This window comes from Pavona decussata, unplaced genomic scaffold (assembly GCF_977016875.1).
Source record: "Pavona decussata unplaced genomic scaffold, jaPavDecu1.1 SCAFFOLD_381, whole genome shotgun sequence".
Classification (NCBI taxonomy): domain Eukaryota; kingdom Metazoa; phylum Cnidaria; class Anthozoa; order Scleractinia; family Agariciidae; genus Pavona; species Pavona decussata.
The window spans coordinates 1,890,934-1,911,961 of NW_028145755.1; the positions used below are offsets into that span (position 1 = coordinate 1,890,934).

General features: G+C 37.4%; 2 protein-coding genes across 2 annotated transcripts; one reads left to right on the forward strand and one right to left on the reverse strand.

Moving 5' to 3' along the window:
- Positions 1 to 366: 366 nt before the first annotated feature.
- Positions 367 to 13,259, reverse strand: LOC146452045 (angiomotin-like protein 1). The gene is made up of 14 exons (XM_085098224.1): positions 12,862 to 13,259; positions 12,535 to 12,585; positions 9,916 to 10,293; positions 9,348 to 9,508; positions 8,888 to 9,032; positions 6,984 to 7,024; positions 6,337 to 6,406; positions 5,294 to 5,439; positions 4,495 to 4,728; positions 4,024 to 4,091; positions 3,373 to 3,507; positions 2,103 to 2,275; positions 1,931 to 2,004; positions 367 to 1,397 (listed from the first exon to the last, which is right to left on the reverse strand). Exons 1-14 carry the CDS (start codon positions 12,935 to 12,937, stop codon positions 1,350 to 1,352), a joined length of 1,800 nt encoding a protein of 599 aa, XP_084954350.1. The 5' UTR covers positions 12,938 to 13,259; the 3' UTR covers positions 367 to 1,349.
- Positions 13,260 to 16,498: 3,239 nt separating this feature from the next.
- On the forward strand, positions 16,499 to 20,204 carry LOC146452046 (alpha-1,3-mannosyl-glycoprotein 4-beta-N-acetylglucosaminyltransferase C-like). Its single transcript, XM_085098505.1, has 3 exons — positions 16,499 to 16,761; positions 17,946 to 18,089; positions 19,108 to 20,204. Exons 1-3 carry the CDS (start codon positions 16,689 to 16,691, stop codon positions 20,196 to 20,198), a joined length of 1,308 nt encoding a protein of 435 aa, XP_084954631.1. The 5' UTR covers positions 16,499 to 16,688; the 3' UTR covers positions 20,199 to 20,204.
- Positions 20,205 to 21,028: the final 824 nt, after the last annotated feature.

The following is a 21,028-nucleotide window of genomic DNA, read 5'->3' on the forward strand; positions in this document are numbered from 1 at the left end:
ACGTGGAAATTGACACTGCAAGAAGCTAACGAGAATTTTACCAACGCGAAATGTTGAAGTTTGCCTTCATTTCATGGGACGTTAATTTCTTACAATAAACTGGTTATGTAGCTTTGTTTCAGAAAGGACTAACTAGTAAAATCATTCAACGTTTTTCATTTTAAACAATTTCAACTTCTTTTTGATCCTCAGCGAGCCTAGAAAAAGAACTGGCGGGAAGAAACGCACCACGGTCTCCCGGAGAAAGACATAGAACGAAGAGAAATTCGCTAAAACCCGGTCGAATTGATACACCTGGACGAATCAAGAGGGCATTATCAGTGAATAAAAATTCTTAAGCTGCATTAAGTTTAGCCTTAAAGAATAAATATCAAGATGAAAACTCGTTCTCTGCTTGCCAACAAAAACTAAGATGATTTGTAAATACACTGGTAGACGAAAATTAAAGATTTGTCTTGTTAAACTTTTATTTTTTTTACAGGGTAATTAATATAATTTTTCCAAAATAATATGATTTATAAAGAAGTTAATATATCAATCCCTAATTCTTCCCCCAAATGTATTATTTTGTTTACAAAATCCTCTAACAGTAAAATACACTTTATAAATGCTTTTAAAGTTTTTAACCTGTATTAGCTTAAATAAATTTTTCCTCAACATGTTTTTTATAATTCGAGGGTAACATCAAGGAAATCAAACGAACTGCCCGTCCTGGACTCCGCGCCTGGCAGATCGATGAAGGACAGAAACTTAGCTGGGTTCGTCTGTTAGGAAGCTATTCTCGAATCTAGATTTAATTGTCGATTAACGTAATGCTGAAGTAACTATTTAAATTAATTGCACGCGGACCGCTCTTAAATGTCGCGTTGTACCTAAATGTTGCAATTACCACTGTTACGTTGCACACAAGCGATTTCAAAACTGGTGAAGAACGATCGTTGTTAAAAATTATGGAGACTAGAAATCGTCAAAATAATAAATATAAGTAGTTGTTTCTTAGGTAGAAATAGTCAAATGAAGTTGTCACAGCCTGGTTCTCAGTTGTCCTGGGCGCGCCAGCTGAGCTCACTCGTAAAGGCCTGGCTGGGAGGCAGAAGTTAACTTTGCAGCTTAACTGCTGACAAACGTGAAAAATATGAAGTGTCCGTTTAAAGATAAGGTTTTTACTTTGAGCTGCGAAAGGAAAAACCCTATAATTAACGGAATTTTTTACGTTCGACCATAGTTGACTCCACAGCAATATTTGTAGCTGTGGAACTCGTCATCTTCCCCTGCTGACCGCAGTTTTTCAAAACAGATGCGTTTTTGTTGTATTGAAGAACTTGTCAGACATGTGACATGAATTTCCTTTAAACAGACCAAAAGTGAACTGATACTTGATCTGGTTCATCCATCGTCTGCAGAAAGAAACATTTAGACAATTATTAGGAGGAAAGTAAAGTTTGTTTTAGATGGGATGTTAAATATCAAATACAATTCGCCAACGTTGTTGGATCTAACAGATTACAGCTTCTTATCAAGTTTAACCAATGTTCATCATACTAAACGGCCCATTTCAACAAATGAACAAATTATAAAATTTTGTGAGGGCTACTGACCAGACAAAATACTAGAAAGGTACATCAACACATTTCAACACAATCCAGTGGAAGTAAAGACAAGAAAATAGCATTTGTAAGTTAAGTAATTTTTATAAAAATTTTCTGCTATATTTCTTTATACTGCAGTTACAGAATGTTTCAGCTTTATGGTGTCAACAATTAGTTATTTAAGCTAAATACCGTGACGCTTCTCTGACATCAATCAATCAATCAATCAATCAATCAATCAATCAATCAATCAATCAATCAATCAATCAATCAATCAATCAATCAATCAATCAATCAATTGATTAATCACATTCATTCATTCATTCATTCATTCATTTCACCTTGAATTCAGGGTCTATGTGCCTCATGTCGATTGTGTTAGTAAGTGACATTCCTGAATCGAGTGATTCAGCATCTGAAAAATATTTAACAATTTTAATACATTTGAGCAATATCATCTCATCTCCCCTCTCCCCTCCTCCACAAAGAAAAAAAAAATAGTTAAGTACTTACAAGAATCTCGTGCCAGGTCCTTTATATGGGCAAAGTCGGTCCGACAGAAGGCTGGGTCAAGTGGCCACTCGGGTTCGCTCGGTTCATCATCGTCCTCGTCGTGTTCATTGTTGTTTTGTAGAAAACGAATCCTGGCTGACTTCTCCGATAGCTGCGAGTGGAGTGATTTGATTCTACAGTGAAGCAAGAACATGCAGATTACTCCAACTGTTCAAAGGGGTTTTTTTTTTTATCAACATGGATGTCAAATTTAGGTTCTTGCACGCGAATACAAAACTCAAACGTTTGTCGTAACTCGTTCTTCTGTTAACGGTAACAGTCAAGAAACGGTTGCAAAAATCTGGCGTGCTTTATGAATACTTTTTCTGGTATTTCAAGGAAAGAATCATAAGCCAGCTTGATCTTATAACCGTGCTTCTATAGCTTTATGTGAAATAGCTATTGGGAGGCGTCCAACCCAAAGCTCGTGTCAAATCACAATAAAGGGGCAGTGTCACCTATTTTTAGTGTCACTATGAATAGCCAAAAAGCATATTTGTATTGATGGAGTCCTCACGCAAAATAATGGTTGGCGTTTGTTAACAATAACCTTACTAGTGCAAAGAAACTACTGTTAATTATGTTTTGATGCGGATAACTAGGATGGAAGTGGATTGCAGCTTAAAAAAATGGGCATTTTTTCAAGTTCTTCCTATGTATTTTAGAGAATTGTAAATGCACCATACAAACGACTTATTGACAACAACAACGAAACAGACAAACAATAGACATTTCACTAACAATAGACCCACGGACTTTTGACTAACAAAAGACGGATCGAAACGCACCAATCACTTTTTACAGTCTCCACAGCCAATAACATCACGGCTTACTGACAAACGACCAATAACATCTGGACTTCGTTGACCAATCAGGTTACCAACCAGAGATGTATATACCACCTACTGACGTTCCCGAATTCACTTGACTCTGAAGATGACTTACGCTCAGGTTGTCGAAACGTCAGTCAAAGTCACCACAAACAGTCCTTCTTAGGACTACACTCACCCGGATGATCATAATTTACGTACTTATATTTTAGAGAAGTCGTTAAAAATTGATTATGGTTGGTTCTTCCGAAGAGAAAAACCCTAATAGTTTCTTCCGGATGTCAGTAAGAGAAATTTACAAACCAGTTTTTTTACAAAATATTTAAACAGTTTTGAGCGAAGTACATCAAAGTCGCAATGACAGTGCCCCTTTAACAAATACTTGAACTTGCAGAACTTACATAACTTCTAAATCAGCGCATCTTCTGTTGGCGACGTACAGTTCTTCAATCGACCTCAAGTTTTGACCTCGACACTCGGCGATGATCTTCTCACTCTCTTGTATGGATTTTTCTAATGCTGCTATTCTCGCCTCCCTGGGTAAAAAAGAGGACAGTTGGTATTGGCCAAGCACGATCTCTCTCAAGGCCGAGTGCTTTTCTTTGTTTCCCCTCATGTGGATCAAGGAGAATGAGTCGAAGTTTACATGTGCTCAACACATGAAAGTCCATATTTCATAAGATGAAGCAAATCATAACACGTTCACCACATTCTATTTCAGTTTTCAGTGATCTGGTTGGTTCCCGGAGAGTTTTAAAGTCAATTATCCCGCGAAATCGCCCGGAATATCACCTGATACTTAGCCGACGAGGAAAGCTAGAGACGATCTTTATTTTTACATTTTTCTCCACAACACGAAAAATTGCTTATATCGCAGGATATCTATTGACTACGTAGGACGATTATTCAGAAAAAACTGCACCATGACCGTATTTGGGCAGTGTTTCCAGTTTGTTGAATAATAAAATGCAATATATACCTTCAGATCAAGAAAAATTGAATTTAAATGTGAACACATGAACAGTACAATTACATAAAGAGAATCAGCTTACTTTGGCATGGAAACAGCTCTAATGGCCAAATTTCTTGATGTACCTTCTTGTTGCAAAGTTTGTTCTAGCTGGAAGAGAAAAAATGAGCGTCATATAAATTAAGATTAATACTCGGATTTAATGAACTGGTATTATTATATTATAAAAAAACTTAAACGACGTCAAAATGGGTAATCTCCAAATAAGGCTTTCTTAAAGTTCGTAGGTTGGTTTTATTAAATAGTAATATACAATAATAAAAAAATAATAATTAAAATAATTAAAAGTTTTATATAGCACCTATCCATTTCGTGCTAAGCCCTTTACTGAAGTAGCTGCTAAGTAAGACTACTTATAAACAAAACTAAATCGGTAAAGTTTCGAAATTAAATTACAAGTGGTAAGCTGCCTTATAAAGATATGTTTTCAGCTTGGGTTTAAAATGTCAATGTTACAATCCAATTTGTTTCCTGCAAATTACTTCGCACTAACCCGTAATAATTTCTCTCCTAGCACTTGAATTCTTTCATCTTTTTCTTTCAACTGTTCTAATAATGTTGGAACACTGATTGGTCCATCTAACTCAGCTATTCCTTCGTCGGACGAAATAGAATGCAGGCAGTTTGTTATCTTTTCCTCTGAGCGTGTATCTGCTGTATCCGGAATTCTTTGTGTCACGTGCATAGCACGTGCCTTTCGCGATGGATTCACGTGATTCGTGTTCAGCTGTTAGAAATAAAAAAATTAGTGAGCAACATTTTGCTCAGTTTTTATTGTAAAGGCTGAAAACCATGGATTAAAGTTGTATGATCATGAAAGGGGATAAAACTAACTTTTAAATTCTTATTTGGTATTTGGCAAAGTCGCTCCGAAAGCTGGAAAAAGTAAGAATAAGAGACCAACACGGGTGTTATGTGATCACAGTTAGGTTTTCTTGCCTTTTCAGCAAATGAAAACATTGTGTCGCGGAAACAGTTATCAATTTCAAGGTTTCTCTAAACTTTGCGCCATTTCCAAGCCCACGAAATATTGTTGACAGGAAGTAAAACAATACACTTTGAATTTTTCAGAAATATTTTGCTTCCATTTTAGTTCCTTTTATTGTGTTACGCAACCACATTTAAATATGTCGGAACCACATGTATCAGATGTTTGATAGAAGAATATTCCAGTCAATGATTGAAAAGACAAAACACCTTAGTAAGTAAATTAAATGTAGTTAATATCTGTTATTACCTATAATGAAAAGGAAGTACGTGAAGGTTCACAGGAAAATTATTGTAAAACTTACTTCATTTTCAAGGTACGCCGTCCTCTCTCGACTCCGCACAAGAGATGAGTACAGTTGCTCTTTGTCTCTTAGAAGCTCTTCTATCTGTCGTCTTTGGTCATTTATTGTGTTTTCTAAATCATCTCTGATGAAAGCAAAACTATTACCTAATTAAAATAAAAGAACATAGTTATCTCGAAGAAAACAAGAAAACAAGTTATATATTTTACTAAAACAAAAGAAAACAAGAAATTTGATGAAAAAAAAAAAAGAAAAAAAAAGAAAATTTAATTTGACAATGAGGCAAATCCCGTAATAAAGCTTAATTTATTCTTGATCTCTCAAACGGGTTATACTTACGATAACAAAAGAGCGTTACAGTACACTTTTTGGATGGAAGGGGAGGGAAATTAAAAAAAAAAGGGAAAGGCTGAAAATTTAATGGTAAAATAAAACGCGCGGAAACTGGGGAGAGAAAGGCCTTTTTCTTTCTCCCCAGTTTCCGCGCGTTTTATTTTGCTGACGCCTTTCATAGTCGCCGTTCCCACTTCTCTGGACTAAGTCAGTTAGCAGGAAGGGTACTAAGCCATTTTCAAGGTTTTGTGCAAAGTGCTTCACTATTTACATCTAAACTTGTTTTAACAGGCATTGAAATAGGCCTCATTTTTACAAAGAGGCTACAAGTAGAGGCAATTCAAAAATGGCATATTGCGGGAAGCTTTCTTCTCTTATCGAGTTCATTCAGTCTAAGTTGATGAATTTGTCGAACTCTGCCTTTCTGCTTGATGTTGCGTATGTAGCGATATTGTAATAGAACTTAGGCGTTGAGCAGAGCATAACTCAACTCACAATAGCGGCAATGGAGTTTTTTTCGAAAATTCACCCACAAAATAAGGCAAAATTAAAGAGCAGATTAATTTTAAGTCTGTTTTGAAATAAAGTTATAATTATGGTGGCATGTGGCTCTCCTATCTAGCCCTTACATCCGTTTCAGAGAAGTGACAACATAATTTTTTAAAAATGATACAAAAAGCCTGATAAAGGTCTTGTACAAGCAATCTTACTCTGGCTAATCAGCTGTCTTATCACGTTATTTTTGAGCTGTAGTTCGCTTCTGCACTTTTCAAGGGATTTCTGTTAAGACAAAACGGAAAGCAAAAATGAGAGAGCGTTATAAGTTGTAGCCAGGATGATGTTGATTTTCCCGGCAATAGTTTTACACGTACATTTGTATCGCTTGTGCGGTATTCTATCCATCACGTGTTGAGCGTTTATGGCACCAGACAGTAATCAGTCAAACACGGTGCTGAGAAGACAGCCATGATGTCTCAATGAAATAAAGTCACTAAGAGTTTAATACCTCTCGTCTTTACCTGCAGTGTATGTATTGTGTGTGAGATCGAAGCAAACTTTGAAGAGAATAAGGCGCCACTGGTTTCCATTTATAGTCCCTGTATGATAAGAGGAACAATTCCTGCGATGCGTGTTCTTTCACGTCCCTTACAATTTTCAAAGGCTGATGGTAATTTTATCGTCCTCTACTATTTTAAACGAGAGGAAACGGGAGACCGAAGGCTTATGGCTCAAAGAACGGGATGCCCAAGGATGAATGAAGATAGAAGAAGCTATTCGTGGCGATAACCGAGAGTAGCAATATTAATTTAATTTGTATTTCATTGTTCAACTGATCAATATTTCGTATATACTGCACCTTGTCTTGCTGGACTTCGTTCTTGCATTTCTGTAGTTCATCTGTTGTAAAATATAAATAACACGGAGATGATATATATTGTCATGCTGATGACGCTGGAATTTGTATTATGCGATCCCTTCTTATCCGAAGTCGTTTCAAAAAGAACTAAAATAAGCATTTTTTCGATTATTTAATTAAGATCTATCTCTTACCTTACAAAACGATCTTCCAATTCTTGTACAACCCATCAATTTGGCGTTTTAAAATTGAGAAGTCATTTAATGAGATATTTTTCTCAACAAAACACTGATACTAGGATCAAAAGTAAATATTAATCCGGCAGCTCAGGGTGGGGTACATTAGTACCCTGTGCAACTTGTGGTGTGTGTGCAAGGGTAACACCAACACTTGTCCTTTCCGTGGATTACTCTAGTTTCTTGGGATTAATTTTCGCGATTCGTTTGCAATTTCGAAAAAAAAAAACCAATATAAAATCCTCGTGAAAATAAAAATTAAAAAGGATTATATTAGGGTATCTTACGTATTCATTACGTTTTCACACTATTTTAGTTGTATCTAACGTAGTATCGGTAACGACTGAAAAAGTAACCCGGTTCATTAGCGATATCGGTTTTAAAAGTCCTTAAATATATTGCACTTTTACTTGTGATATTCCAAATATAATGTAAATACAAATTTTGCCGGTTTTTGGATGGCGCATTTGTATCGCCAACTGCAATTTGGTTAATATTTTTCTCTAAATATGAGGGGTTCCCGACGGATCGTTTCGGTAAATTATCTGTTCGGAAGGCCCTTAATCCCCTACAATTTTCTAAAGGGAATTTTCACCTTGAACGTTCATGATATGGGAAATTTAAGGCCTAGTGTTTTCGGACTGATAAAAATGTCGTTTCGGGTATCAAATAAAGGTCAGTTAAGATTTTCGGAAAAGAAATAAGACCTAAGGTTTTCAGGAAATGGACAAAGATGACCTGGAGTCGAAAAGACTCAAGTTCCCCTAGAATGACCGAACAGATAAAAATATTATAGCGCGGCCTAAAATGAACCTACAGAGCTTTAAAGGCAAGCCGAACAGCTTAAAATAGCGTTTCAAAGGATCTGAGAGAAACCTGTCGTTGGATGCCCCTGAAATATGGGGACGAGAAACAAAATTACGATTAAAAATTTCCGGCTATACTTAAGTGTTATTTTTGCTCTTTTTTTTTTTAGCCTTGTTCAAGTGGAAAGGTCTTGAAAAAAAGGTAACTTCTCAACTTGGACCGTTGCGTAGGAACAGTAAGGGTTCTTCTAATGAAGCGTCATTGTGATATATGGTCTTAATCTTAATTTGGAGAACCTATACAAATGTTAGCTCATTTCCCCTTTCTGAAGGTATTTAAATTTCCATCACGCGCCTTCTGTTGTAAGTACCCAACCTTTAGCGTAGCATCGTAGTTGTTGATCAAAATAAAAACAAAGACATTGAGTAGTATTCTCATGCTTTGGGGATTAAAAAACCCCGAGAAAATTGCTACAAATATCGAAAACATGATGCTCAAGGGCTATGTGCGATTTAACTGAGTTGATGTAAGTACTATACGAACATAGAGAAGCGAATGAGGCAATCGGAAGGAGGAAACTTCAAAACGTTTAAATGTTGCTTTACTGGTGCAAAGCCTGTCACTTTTTGTCTTCGAATTCACCCTTGTAGTGCACCGTTTTGTTTTAGCTACTGTATAAAGTTGCACCGTTTCGGTAACAAAAATCATGGGTCAATATAATTCACACTTCAGAACACACTCGTTCATGTGATGCTCTGCTCTTTGCGACAAAGGATAATTTCACCTAACTAACTAGACAGCTTTTCTTACATTAAGGCAAGATGTCTATTTGGTAGCCTTTTAAATCCAAAATAATCTTACCTTGCAGCTGTTTGCAGTCTTCTTTTAGTTTCCCCATGTCAGTCTCCATCTTAGTCCTGGCACTCCATTCTAAGCTCTCCCGTTTTCTACTTGATATTTGCAGTTCGTGATATGCAGAGCGCATGCTCTCCAACTCGCACTCAACCTGCGAATATACCGAAGCAATTTAGAATCTTGTCACCAAGGCTCAAGAGCCCTGGTCAAACGGTGCATGAAAGTCGATGACAGTTACTATCATGCACTATATCGTCAACAATCATTCAATTTGAGCGCGTTCAAATTCTCGATAATAGTTGATGATAAGTTTCCCGTTTGACCACGCGCATGATAAATAATAATTGTGGATGATAATTTTGACTATCATCGACTATCATGCACCGTTTGACCAGGGTTTCATACATTGCCAAGTGAACGTGAAATCATGACTTTAAATCCAGCCGTTCCTTTTCTTCTCTCTTACCATTTGTAAGTTATTCAGTTTGAGATACACACTCTCCAGCTTTTCTCTCAATGCCACATTATCACATGATAACATCTCCACCATTTTCGTTGCTCTTGAAGCGACCACTGACGCTGCTGGTGATAAATCGCCTGTTTTGTCCTTGCTTTCATCATAAATATCTAACAAATCAAGAAACGGAAAATTAAAATGAAATCTAAAGCACTTTTGGAAGAAAAAAAAATCAAAACGCACGTTATTTGAACTTTGCAAGGCTGCATTTTATGCTACGATTAACATCGGTTGCGCCGTTGCAATTGCGTTGTTTCCTCGCCTGACGCCTATTGCGGCTTTTCTCGCGCTTTTCACCGGTAGTAGCTTTTCCTGCGCTTGACATCGGTTGCAGCTTTTCCTGCGTCTAACACCGGTTACAGCTTTTTCCCTCGCTTTTCACCGATTGCAGCTTTTCCCGCGCTTGACACCGGTTACAGCTTAGTTTCCCGCGCCTCCCACCTTCTGAGTTTTTTGTGTGTGTAGAGTTTGATTGTTTTTGCTCAAATTTTTCGTTTAAAACTACTCAGTTACTTACCAATATCATGTTCTTCATCGCTGTCCTTAAAACTAAAATCTCTTTCAGAACCATCATCAGTTGTGGACTCGTCGCCACTGTATGACAAATTTATAATCCTTTGATTTGGCAACTCTTCAGTCAATCCTGTTCTTTGATTGTTCATTTCTTCCTCGTCGTCAGAAATAGGATCCAATATTTGTTCATTGTCATCATCATTGTCATCAAAATCACTGACAGTTATAACGGGAGTCTGTATAACTTGAGGTTTTTTAACCGGAGATCGAGTTTTGTTCTTCTTAAATAATAATTGTGAATGGTCGCTTTTCGATGAAGTCAACTTTGCTGTTTCAGTCAGAAGGACTTTTCTGTCGTTGGTGTCTGTTACTTCTAGATCATCTAAAATACAAACAACGTAAAAGAAATTAATGACACACAATCACAAAACCCTAAAGGCCGTCAGTTTATTTTGTCCTGTGCTATTTTTCATAGCCAATTCCATAAGATGTAAGCTTTTGCCCATACTCGATTTCAACTTGTGGGCTCCTCTCTACTTATATTAGGATTTAGCTGATGGCATGGCTAAGAGCAAACAAACAACAGAAGCCACGTCAGTACAATCATGTTTGTTCTGAAATCCTCTAGACCTCGTCGTCAAGCTGATTTTTTATACCTTTTCTTGCTATCTTAATTTTTAAAATCTTATCTTAACTTATGGAAGCCAGAAAACAACAACGTTGGCAGTCGCATACGCACAACCACACTGAAGACAGAGCGTTTAAATTTGCAACTTCTAGCCAAGATAGTCATTAACCTGTAATTTACTTGACCTACCCTGGTAATTTAGCAGTTCTACTACAGGAAGGGTGAATAAACCAATCTATCCGTAAAGAAAAGGAACTCCTTACTTAGAAGGTCACTGTTACCTGGGCAAAGCCATTGACCAAACACGTGGATTGTAGGTTTCGCCAATTATCACAAATTGAACCTTTAATCAAACTTGGACTGTTTTTTAAAAATGAATTGTTTTTATTTTCTACACGGTCAACATTTTTTTACAATGAATTAACATAAAAAGAATTATTGGAGTGAATAAAACAAAAGAACTTTTCTTATCACGAGACGTTATAGCACACTTGAGTGCTTTTAATCTAAATTCTCTTGTCACTAAATAAGAAATTTCAGTTTGCGTAGATAAATTGCAATAACGCAGATTTTTTCCATCCACGTTCATCTTAACAACTTTGCTAATTGTTCAAACTCACAACTTTGCTAATTGATAAACTTATCATCAGTATAAACAAGTAAACGAATCTCAATTGATGAAGAGGATAATGGTTGCTAATCAGGCACGACCGACGATTCATTTCGGCGGATATCTGTCCGGAAAGCCTAAACTAGCACCTCAGAAATTAGGATTTAGTTGAAAGAAAAATCTAAAATTTTCTTTAGCAAAATGTCAGCTTAAAATTTCTTATCACTGGAAAAGTAATTCCTTTTGTTTTCAGACGGGCAAATATGTCGTTAAATATGCGAAGAAAGGCGAGTCGTGATTCGGCGAATAAGAACAGTGCCGTTTCCTAAACTTCCTGAAACTTAAATTCTTCAGCTAAGGCATCCAAACAGATTAAATTGTATTAGTTTACACAAACATGCCTTTAAAAGACCTCAAAATGATCTGGAAACACAGGAGACAACATTTAAAGCGTTTTGCTGGCCCTGGCTAATCGCTGACGAAATCTTACAGTCGACCACTTTCCGTCTCGTGACTTTGCCCGACTTGCTTGTGGGCGCTGATTCATCATGATTTGCTCAAGCAAAAGAAACACATAAAAGACCCAGTCAGTTGCAATAATGGGTAATTATATCTCAATGGAAATTAGTCATTGGCCATTGTTAGGTCTTTTTCCTTTTTATGTCAACGCACTGAACGAAAACAAAGAGAATGGAATAATTATCGAGAAAATAGTTCAACAACTGAAACACTACATGTAAATACGCGGTAATTTTCGAAGCAAGTAACAACTACCTAGGCAGTGGAGAACCGGCTTGTTTTTCTTTGCTGTCGGCTTAATAAGCCAAACTAAAACAGACTTAATATGCCTAATCCGCCAAGAATAAAACAGCATTTAGTTAAATTGAAATTCTAATACAAACTTTGAAGTACACAAACATGCAGCGAACTCGAGTTCAAAATTTTGGCTCCTGGTCGAAGGAATCAGACAGTCACAAAACAGACCATAATTTGTCTTTGAGACTACTCTGACTAAATTGAAACTAAACTATTCCTTGGAGATAAAATCTTCATAATTATAGATAGGATATGTTTTGAGAGTCTCTGTGATATTTCCGTAAGGCTATTTTAATACCACTGTTACAATATATAGTAGGCTCTTATGTGCGGTTTAGGTCTTGTTTGTTTATCAACGGACTAGAACGCCATGGCTGTAAAAGACTGTAGAACCTATGCTTTCAGTAAAATTAATTACAGCCCAGAGGCAGTCAAGGTGCTATATTGAATCATTATGTCACTCTTTCTTCGACGTTTAAATTTTGTAGCGTCTTAGTTACAAGGTTGTAAGCAGTTATCGGCATTGCAATTGGTAGCTACAAGTCAAATATAAATGCACACTTACGTACCAAGCAATATCTCATCCATTTGCAATAAGACAGCTCCATTCACTAAGTACCCTAGAACAAATTAACAACTAAACATTTATATCATGATGAAAAAAAAGAGCATAAATCTATCAGAGTTAAGTATCGGAAAAAAGTTGAGCCTCTCACAAGAATTTTAGAAGAGAATTCTACGATCAAGACTGTGCTACTAAGCAGACAGCCTAAAGTTCTTCTACTTAACCTGTCTGTAAACCCTGCGGCCACAATACTTCAAGCAAAGTGTATGAGTTTAGCTGTTTAGCTGTTGAAACCGGCAAGGCTGTATTAACGGCAGTAAAAGTTACCTACCTTTAAACCTCTTGGTGTATTTTGATAAACCTATTTCTTCCAGCCACTGGATAACATCTGGTGTATTCCAATCCATTGTAAATGCTTCTTTGCACGTTAAGTTTGTCGCTTGCAAATCTTACCTCAAAACGATTATGACATGAACCGCAAGACCTCAGCTCATTACTGCTTTGTTTTCATGCAAATGTTTAATAGAAAGCTCGTCAAGATGAAAGGAAACGAAGATCGATTCCCGGCTGTACTTTAATGACTTTGTAGCAATTAGCAGGCGCACTTCTTAAACAAACGTCATTCGTACTTCGACGAATTGTGCAAATTAATTATGACACTAGACCAATGGAATGGCATTGCGACGCATTGTTACATATTTAGCAGTTAATTAACGTCCTGGCACTAAATTTCGATAACATTGTTTTAAACTTTCTTCAACTTTAAAAATGTGAAGGTAAATAAACCTTGAAGCTCCACCTAACATCTTTGGCACCAACCAATAACCGGTTGTTATCATTCAACAAATTCAAACATTGCAAGATTTGTTTCCAACTTGCTTTGGTTGAAGTTTTGTCTCTTTAACGCATAATTATTACGTTACGTTTTTAATTGCTATTTGTTCTGTCTTTTTCCACTGGCTGCATGAAAGCCTTAACTCCGAGAAAGCTCTTTATTGGGTCTGGTTTGATTACGCCAACTTTCCATGGTCAAGTGCATTAGCTGAAGCTTCATTCGTCTGACAGATGTTGTCGAGTCTGTCACTTCGAATTCTAAAATCTCTTAAAACGTGAACTTTGTTCTCTCATAGGCATTTCCGGAACGTGACTAATTTGAAGTTGTCTTCATTTTTCCTTGATCGATCTTTTGTCGATCTTGCTACGTAATTATGTACATAGTAAATACGACGCGAGCATTTGGGAGCTATCGCCGACGCAGAGTTTTGTACATCCAGATTGAGGTCTCATTTAAACTGACAAAAGCATAGTGCGTCACAAAATGACGTCATCAGCCAAACGATTACCAGGAACCATTCACTCTTGTAGGGAAATAATCTTTTAAATATTTTTGAGCACTTCTTCTTTTGTTACCACTTTACCATTTGTAAAAAGAAAATACAATGACAGCAACAGCAAATAGCAAACTGTGTTTAAGTGTTTGGATACTTTAGCTGAAAATTTAAGTCGCAGAAAAAAAAGTTTTAGGAAATCTTATTTTCCGAATAAATTTACGAGCTGTTGACAGGAGTACCCAACGACCCTTTTGAAGAAAATTAATCGTATGGTGCACAAACCCTAGCTGAGTGTCCCCACATCACTCTTGGTTACTATTTCACGTTCCTGGGAAAAAAATACCCGCTCTTCACTGCCTGCAAGCAAGACTATTGGGAAATAAAAATCTCAGCCAGCTACAGGTATGATGTCTGTCAACTAGCCAGCAAAATTGAAAATAGCGAAAGGAAGACAATGCCAGCCAGTGCAAGGGAAATGTTTCCAGCTTGCCAGCAAGCGGTAGCGTACACCAGTTTTTAGCCAGCCAGAGAAGTTTTGAATTACACTTGGCTAAAAAGACTTTTTTGGATGCGAGAATTTCTTATAATATTAGTTTGTTCTTCTTTATCTAGGTGTTTTAAGGAGGAAAAAGAATTACAAAGAATTAGTTCAAATCTCGATCGATAAGGTCAAATTTTCTTGAACTTCATAAGTTTTTTATCGTGAGTAATTGGTGTGCTGCCTAACATGCTTTTCCGACCTTATTGTGATGGTGATAATGATGATGAATCGATCCGTCGATCCATAAAGTGGATAAGAGCTTGAAACTAGAGTTGTCCATAATTTCACAGTTTAATTTTTTTTGCCTTCATATCCAAAGAACTTCTGTTAAATGAAGCTTATTAGCCTGATCGATTCCTTCAATTAGCGAAGAAGGGGAATCGTTCCGTCGATCCCGGCATAGAGTGGATAAGAGCTTTAAACTACAGTTGTTAAGGCATATTGTCAAGGGATCTTCTTCTGAAATGAGCAATAATTTTACAGTTTAGTTTTTTTGCCTTCATTTCCAAAGAACGTTTGTTTAATGAAGCTTATTTAGCCGGATTGATTCCTTCAATAAGAAATGAAGGAATCGATCTGCCGATCCATAGACTTGATAAGAGCTTTAAACTACAGCTGTTAAGGCATGCCGTAAGGTGCCGGAGGATCTTCCATTGAAATAAGCCACGAAATCCCATAATTTTACAGTTTAATTTTTTTTGCCTTCATTTCCAAAGAACGTTTGTTTAATGAAGCTTATTTAGCCGGATCGACTCCCTCAATTAGCGAAGAAGGAATCGATCCTTCGATCCATAGACTTGATAAGAGCTTTAAACTACAGCTGTGAAGGCATGCCGTAAGTGTCGGAGGATCTTCCATTGAAATAAGCCATGAAATCCGATAATTTTACAGTTTAAATTTGATAAGAGCTTTAAACTACAGCTGTGAAGGCATGCCGTAAGTGTCGGAGGATCTTCCCTTGAAATAAGCCATGAAATCCGATAATTTTACAGTTTAAATTTGATAAGAGCTTTAAACTACAGCCGTGAAGGCATACCGTAAGTGTCGGAGGATCTTCCATTGAAATAAGCCACGAAATTCGATAATTTTACAGTTTAAATTTGATAAGAGCTTTAAACTACAGCTGTTAAGGCATTCCGTTAGTGTCGGAGGATCTTCCATTGAAATTAAGCAGTGTTCGCTCGACCCACTCTCTCCTCATTATTTCGCTCTCTCCAGTCCCTTATTTGTCTCCCCTCGACCTCCACACTCCACTTTGTGTCACTCTCCTTATTTGTCTCTCTTCGAGCCGGATAGTGGCCTCTGCGCGGAGGGAAACTCCATAATCAATTCAGAATTGGTTCTTTCTCTGTTCCAAGCCTCTCACTACCAACGGCATACGAACACCGTGGTCCACAGGCGGCCCAAGCTCAAGCTGTGAGTTGCGGTGATCATCTTGCGTAATAACCGTCACGGCGCAAATTTAAGAGTTTGTATGGGAATATTTACGATCGGGTTTAGGAGGTAAAAATTCCGAAAATTTCTCAATAAAAATTACATACCTTGTGAATATGGTTTACTGTTTGTTGTTTCTCTGTCTCCTTTTGCTGATTTGAGGTCATTTTAGCGAGTTATCGTTTCCCGAAAATGCTATCTGACCTTACTTCGCATTTTTATAGAGATATTTCCCCCTCCGAACACGAAAGGAATTAGTTTTCTATTGTCCCTAAATTTTGAGCGGAAATTTTGCCGAAGAACTCTTTAGATTTTCTTTGAAACTAAAATGTGAATTTCTAAGGCGATTTAGTCCATCCGAACCATCCATCAAAATGAATCCGATAAGTGAACAAATTCTCCTATCTTATCCCCATACTTTTCTTATAAACGTACTGGGGAGAGGTTTTTAAAATATCAAGAACATTCACCTTGTGTGATCATATCCTTAATTCTCATGACCTCAGGGGTTGAATAAGCATTGATATTGCAAAGCGAAATTTGATGCTGATCACTGTTAGGGCTTAAAAGGTTAAAGTATCCAAGACAACAAATATTCATATGTGAAAATAATATCTTTTATTCAAAGTATATATAATTAGCTAGAGCGTAGAAAGACTCGGCACACAGTAAACTGCGTTCTTCCAGGCTGTGTACGGTTGCCATGGCGGACGAGGGATCAAATTCACGTCGTTTGTGTCCGCAAAGATTTGAATGGAACTACGTCTGGTAAACCAAACATTCGTTGACGAAGCACCACAGTTTCTTTATAAACTAACCCCCTATACAGAATTCTGGTAAAATTCATTTAAGATGGGAAAGCAACGTTTCTTTATCCTTGCTATTTACGGGATTATATTGTTTAACGCCGGATCGGTTCTAAAACGTGAGTACCATGTTTTCAATTCTTGAAAATATCTATATCTAAAAGTACTACCGATTTAAAAACTCACTTTCGATTTTTTTATGTGATCCAACAGGAATAAATTTAGCCGAAAAGAGAACAGCTTTGTTGAGGTAGCATTCAAGACCAGTTTACTGTAGATTTTGACGTTAATTTTTTTAAAATTTCCAAAGATGACCCAATTTTAGCCTTATTACAGCCAGTCTTCCTGAAAATAGACTTGTAACTTTTTAACTGAAAACTGAGCTAAAATTCGTGCAGTTATCTTTAAACATAGTACTCGCGTAGGCGTAAAATGTTAAAATTATTCTTGTGCTAAGCGGGAAGGGTGTTGTTGTGTTGCAGAGTACGTCAAGCAAGTAAAATTAATCAGTAAGCCACTGTTTTGCTCACCAACCCTTTGTCTTTGGACTTTCTCATCGCCTTTGTCGTCTTGCAGTGTTTAGTGCACAAGGTCTATTACAGTAGACCGCCTGCCGAGTAGTCGCTCTTTTCTCGTCAGCTACCACGGCGTGCGGAAATGTATAAATAAAATAATTATGCAAAATCTGTGTTAAAAACCTAATGAATGGAAACCTGATGAATGGAAACATGCAGATATCACACCTCTACATAAGAAAGGTTCTAAATCTTCGAGGGAAAACTACCGTCCAATTTCCCTTACTTCAATGGGACATTTTCACTATGGCGTCATTTTACTACAACTACCAGAATCCTTCTGTTTTTTTTAAAATTTGAGGATTTTTTTGATTTCGCCACAACTCGGTCTGCAAGGGCAAATCATCACTACAAGCTCTATGTCAAACCAGCACGACTCAATTGTTATAAACATTCTTTTTTCGTTAGAACTGTCAAAATGTATTTGAATATTTGACTCTAAAGATCTTGATTTATGTATACTTATTTTTGTTTTTCTTTTATTGAGGGAGTTTTCGCATAGGGCTAACCTCCAAACTTCCTTTTCTAGAAGTACTTTTCTTCTTATTTTTTTTTTATTTGTATATATAGTCTGCTTCTGGAATAAATAAAGTATGTATGTATGTATGTAAAAACGAGGAGGCCTCGCTCGATCTATCGAATTTTTCTCGCACTATGCAAAAATTTCGGAGACGAAAGAGGCTGCTTCCAGTCTTTCACCACATTATATCTTTTTGTGTCTTCGACAGATTTATATTTGAGGTACTTTTCAACATCGCTTGCTTGTGGTATGGGGATTCCTGCGTCAGAATGCCCGTGTAAACACTGCAGAAGATTGCTGAGCGATGTGGATACGAGCCAGGGACTTGTGCTTGGTAGCAAAAGGGATGAAGGTATTATAGTCACTCGACTTTTCACCCCCAAAACGGAAATTTCCGGACAGAAGTCACTGAAACCCTTTGAATTTGCAATTGACCTAAAGGAGTACAAGTGGCTAGCTTAGATTATTTACTGGGCAACATAGCCCCTTGGGTTTTGTTGTTGTTGATTGCGGCGAAGACTTTGGGACACGCTGCAAAACTCCACACACCGTGGAATATTTTTCACGTGACAAACATTCGATTTTCGTCTTCACTTTTCTCTTCCGGGTTCACATATGGCTGCTGGCAGGATACCATATTTGATCCCGGAAAAAGCGTAGCGAAGAAAAAAATCCGTCCGCCATTTTGAATGTTGCGAAGATCCTAAGGACGAGGCACGTGATCAGACGTCGTGCATTCTGCTAAGATGAGAAATGTTGACCCCATCTTATAACATCTTATGTTGTTATACAGTATTCCTAATAAAATGAGCATAACTTGTTCACTAATGTTAAGGCATTTGTTTGATACCATTATTGTTGTATAAAGTAAAATAAAATAAAATAAAATGAAATGAAATGAAATGAAATGAAATGAAATGAAATGAAATGAAATGAAATGAAATGAAATGAAATGAAATGAAATGAAATGAAATGAAATAAAATAAAATAAAATAAAATAAATAAATCAATGATTTTGTTTAAGTGTCGAAGTATTTACACACTGTAGTGCTAATTGGGGACATTAAAATATAAATCAGTGAAATAAATTAACAATCTGAAAATAACATATGTTGGTGTAAAGGCAAACCAGTTGGCTATTTACAAATCGTGGCCTTGGATGCCGTGAAACAACTCCAAGCGGTCGGGGAAGGAGAGGGGGGGGGGGGGGAACTTGAACCCGGGGCCTCCCTGAACAAGAGTGGTAGTATTGATCTGTCAAAGTTTAAGTGCTGGAAAGTTGAGGAAACTTGTGCCAACCACCGCATAATTTGGCCTATACCGTTCTTTCTGATCACTTGCTAACTCATGTTTTACTCCACTCTAAACAGTTTTTCTGAGTATTGGTATTTTAAGCACGGAAGATGACGAAGAAAACCTCATACAAGCTCTTCATTCCCTGGCGGAGCACACGAAGTCCACGGATTCTCCTGAAATTGTCATAGTTGTAGCATTGGACAGAGACTCAAACACAGCCACCTTACAGCGCATAGAAAAGGACTTTCAAAGGGAGCTTCAGTTTGGACTTATTCATGTCGTATCACCAACCACTGCATTTTTGAAGGAAGTAAGTGCGGAACATTTAGGATGGGGCAATGTGTCTTTTACTGACGGTTTTAAAAGCAAGACGGCATATTTTAATAAGAGGTTAACTTTTCTTTTCGAATATTGCTTTCAAATTTCCAAAAACTTCTTACTTTTAACTGATCAAGCGCGCACCAATAGGCATTACTTTCCTATCATCAAAGAGAGGATTAATAATTTCGAAAACGAAAACTTGTCTTCTTATTCATCCAACTTCGGAGCGTATGCTTTTCCTGGGCTAGGAAGGCTTTATTCGAGAAAACTTGCCGGAGATATGGCTGAATTTGGTGCCATGTTTTCAGATGGACAGCTTCCTATTCAAATGGTTGATATGTACGGGTTTATGAGAGACAGTGTAAAAATGCCACAGCAAAGTAGCGAGGAGGTGCTGTTCGACATGGAGAAGGAACTCCACGGTATAAAACCTCAAGTAGAGTTTAAGATAGAGGGTGATTTTCACGAGGATCATGGATTGGAGAAGGCTTTTTATGAGAAAAAAGGGTTTGCCTGGCTTAGGGAACCAAAGGCGGATGACAACTTTGTTATGGCGTTCAAGGAACCAATACGAATATCGCGCGTGCGCATAGGCACTGGAAGTCCGCTGTACAGGGACACGCTGCATGACAGTGTACTCATGGCGTGTCCAAGTAACACAGAAACCAACAGTTGCGATGAATCACAATGCGTACAAATCGGTGATTTTAGCGACCCGGTTTCGAACGCAATCATGTTGGAAAATGTTATAAGCTTTCCTGTCAAATGCCTCAAAATTGTTTTAAAAGCAGATGCAAAATACTGGGTAGTCTTTCGAGAGATTTCAGTCTGGATGAAAGAATAAAAAATCTCACGTAAATAAAGATTTAATTCGTTTATGCTGAGAATGGTGTCGGTATTCGGTGAGTGACACAGGAATACTCGGAGAATGGAAATCCGAGTGCTCCGATTCCCGGACTCGACGTCATGTGTAGGTTGAGTTTGTTGTTGGTTGTCGTCCTTGCTTCGAGAGGTTTAATTTTTTTTCCGGGTACTCCAGTTTTCCTCTCTCCTTGAAAACAAACTATTCCAAATTGCAATTCGATCAGGAGAGTGTCCCCAATTAGTGCTCTGCACTAAATACATTGACACTTAAATATATTGAATATTTTTATATTCAAGTTTTCCGTTTTGAGCGGAGTCGCAAAGTGTTGTTCAATTGTTTTTCATGATCACCAGCTTCTGCATCAGTTGCTCGCTAAATCAGCTACTGTTCCAGGCGTACACTACTGAAGCCTGTGAGAAACAAAGAAAAAATAGAGCTCGAAGAAAAATTTGCCCATTTTCCCACGTAATCCTCAACTTTTTGTCGTGGCGAAGAGGCGCGGTAAACATGTTCAGCAAGATGCTACCTTCCAGCGGTCTTCAACAATCTTTTATCACGTGATCCGAAAGGATCACGTGGCAAACAAGCCTTCTGACCCTTCACATTTCGCGACAAAAATAGAAATTCAGTTCTTGGTGCACGCCGGGTAATCAAATCATAAAGCATGCCTACATCAGTAGCAAATCACATTTCACGGGGCAGGTAACAATCATTCGTGTCACTGGCTAGAACGTTTCTAAATATCTAGTTCGCTGAGATTTTTTAATAAAACACTGGTTCTAGCTGGGTAAAAAAATGTCTCGTTTGTT

Excerpts from the sequence above, each read along its gene's own strand:
- LOC146452045 (XM_085098224.1), bottom strand. The coding sequence starts at position 12,937 with ATGGATTGGAATACACCAGATGTTATCCAGTGGCTGGAAGAAATAGGT. Across the intron at positions 3,508-4,023 it reads AGAGCTGTTTCCATGCCAAA|GGAGGCGAGAATAGCAGCAT; the intron begins GTAAGCTGATTC and ends TTTTTTACCCAG. Across the intron at positions 2,276-3,372 it reads TGCGCTGATTTAGAAGTTAT|AATCAAATCACTCCACTCGC; the intron begins GTAAGTTCTGCA and ends GCTTCACTGTAG.
- LOC146452046 (XM_085098505.1), top strand. The coding sequence starts at position 16,689 with ATGGGAAAGCAACGTTTCTTTATCCTTGCTATTTACGGGATTATATTG. Across the intron at positions 16,762-17,945 it reads CGCCGGATCGGTTCTAAAAC|ATTTATATTTGAGGTACTTT; the intron begins GTGAGTACCATG and ends TGTCTTCGACAG. Across the intron at positions 18,090-19,107 it reads TGGTAGCAAAAGGGATGAAG|TTTTTCTGAGTATTGGTATT; the intron begins GTATTATAGTCA and ends CACTCTAAACAG.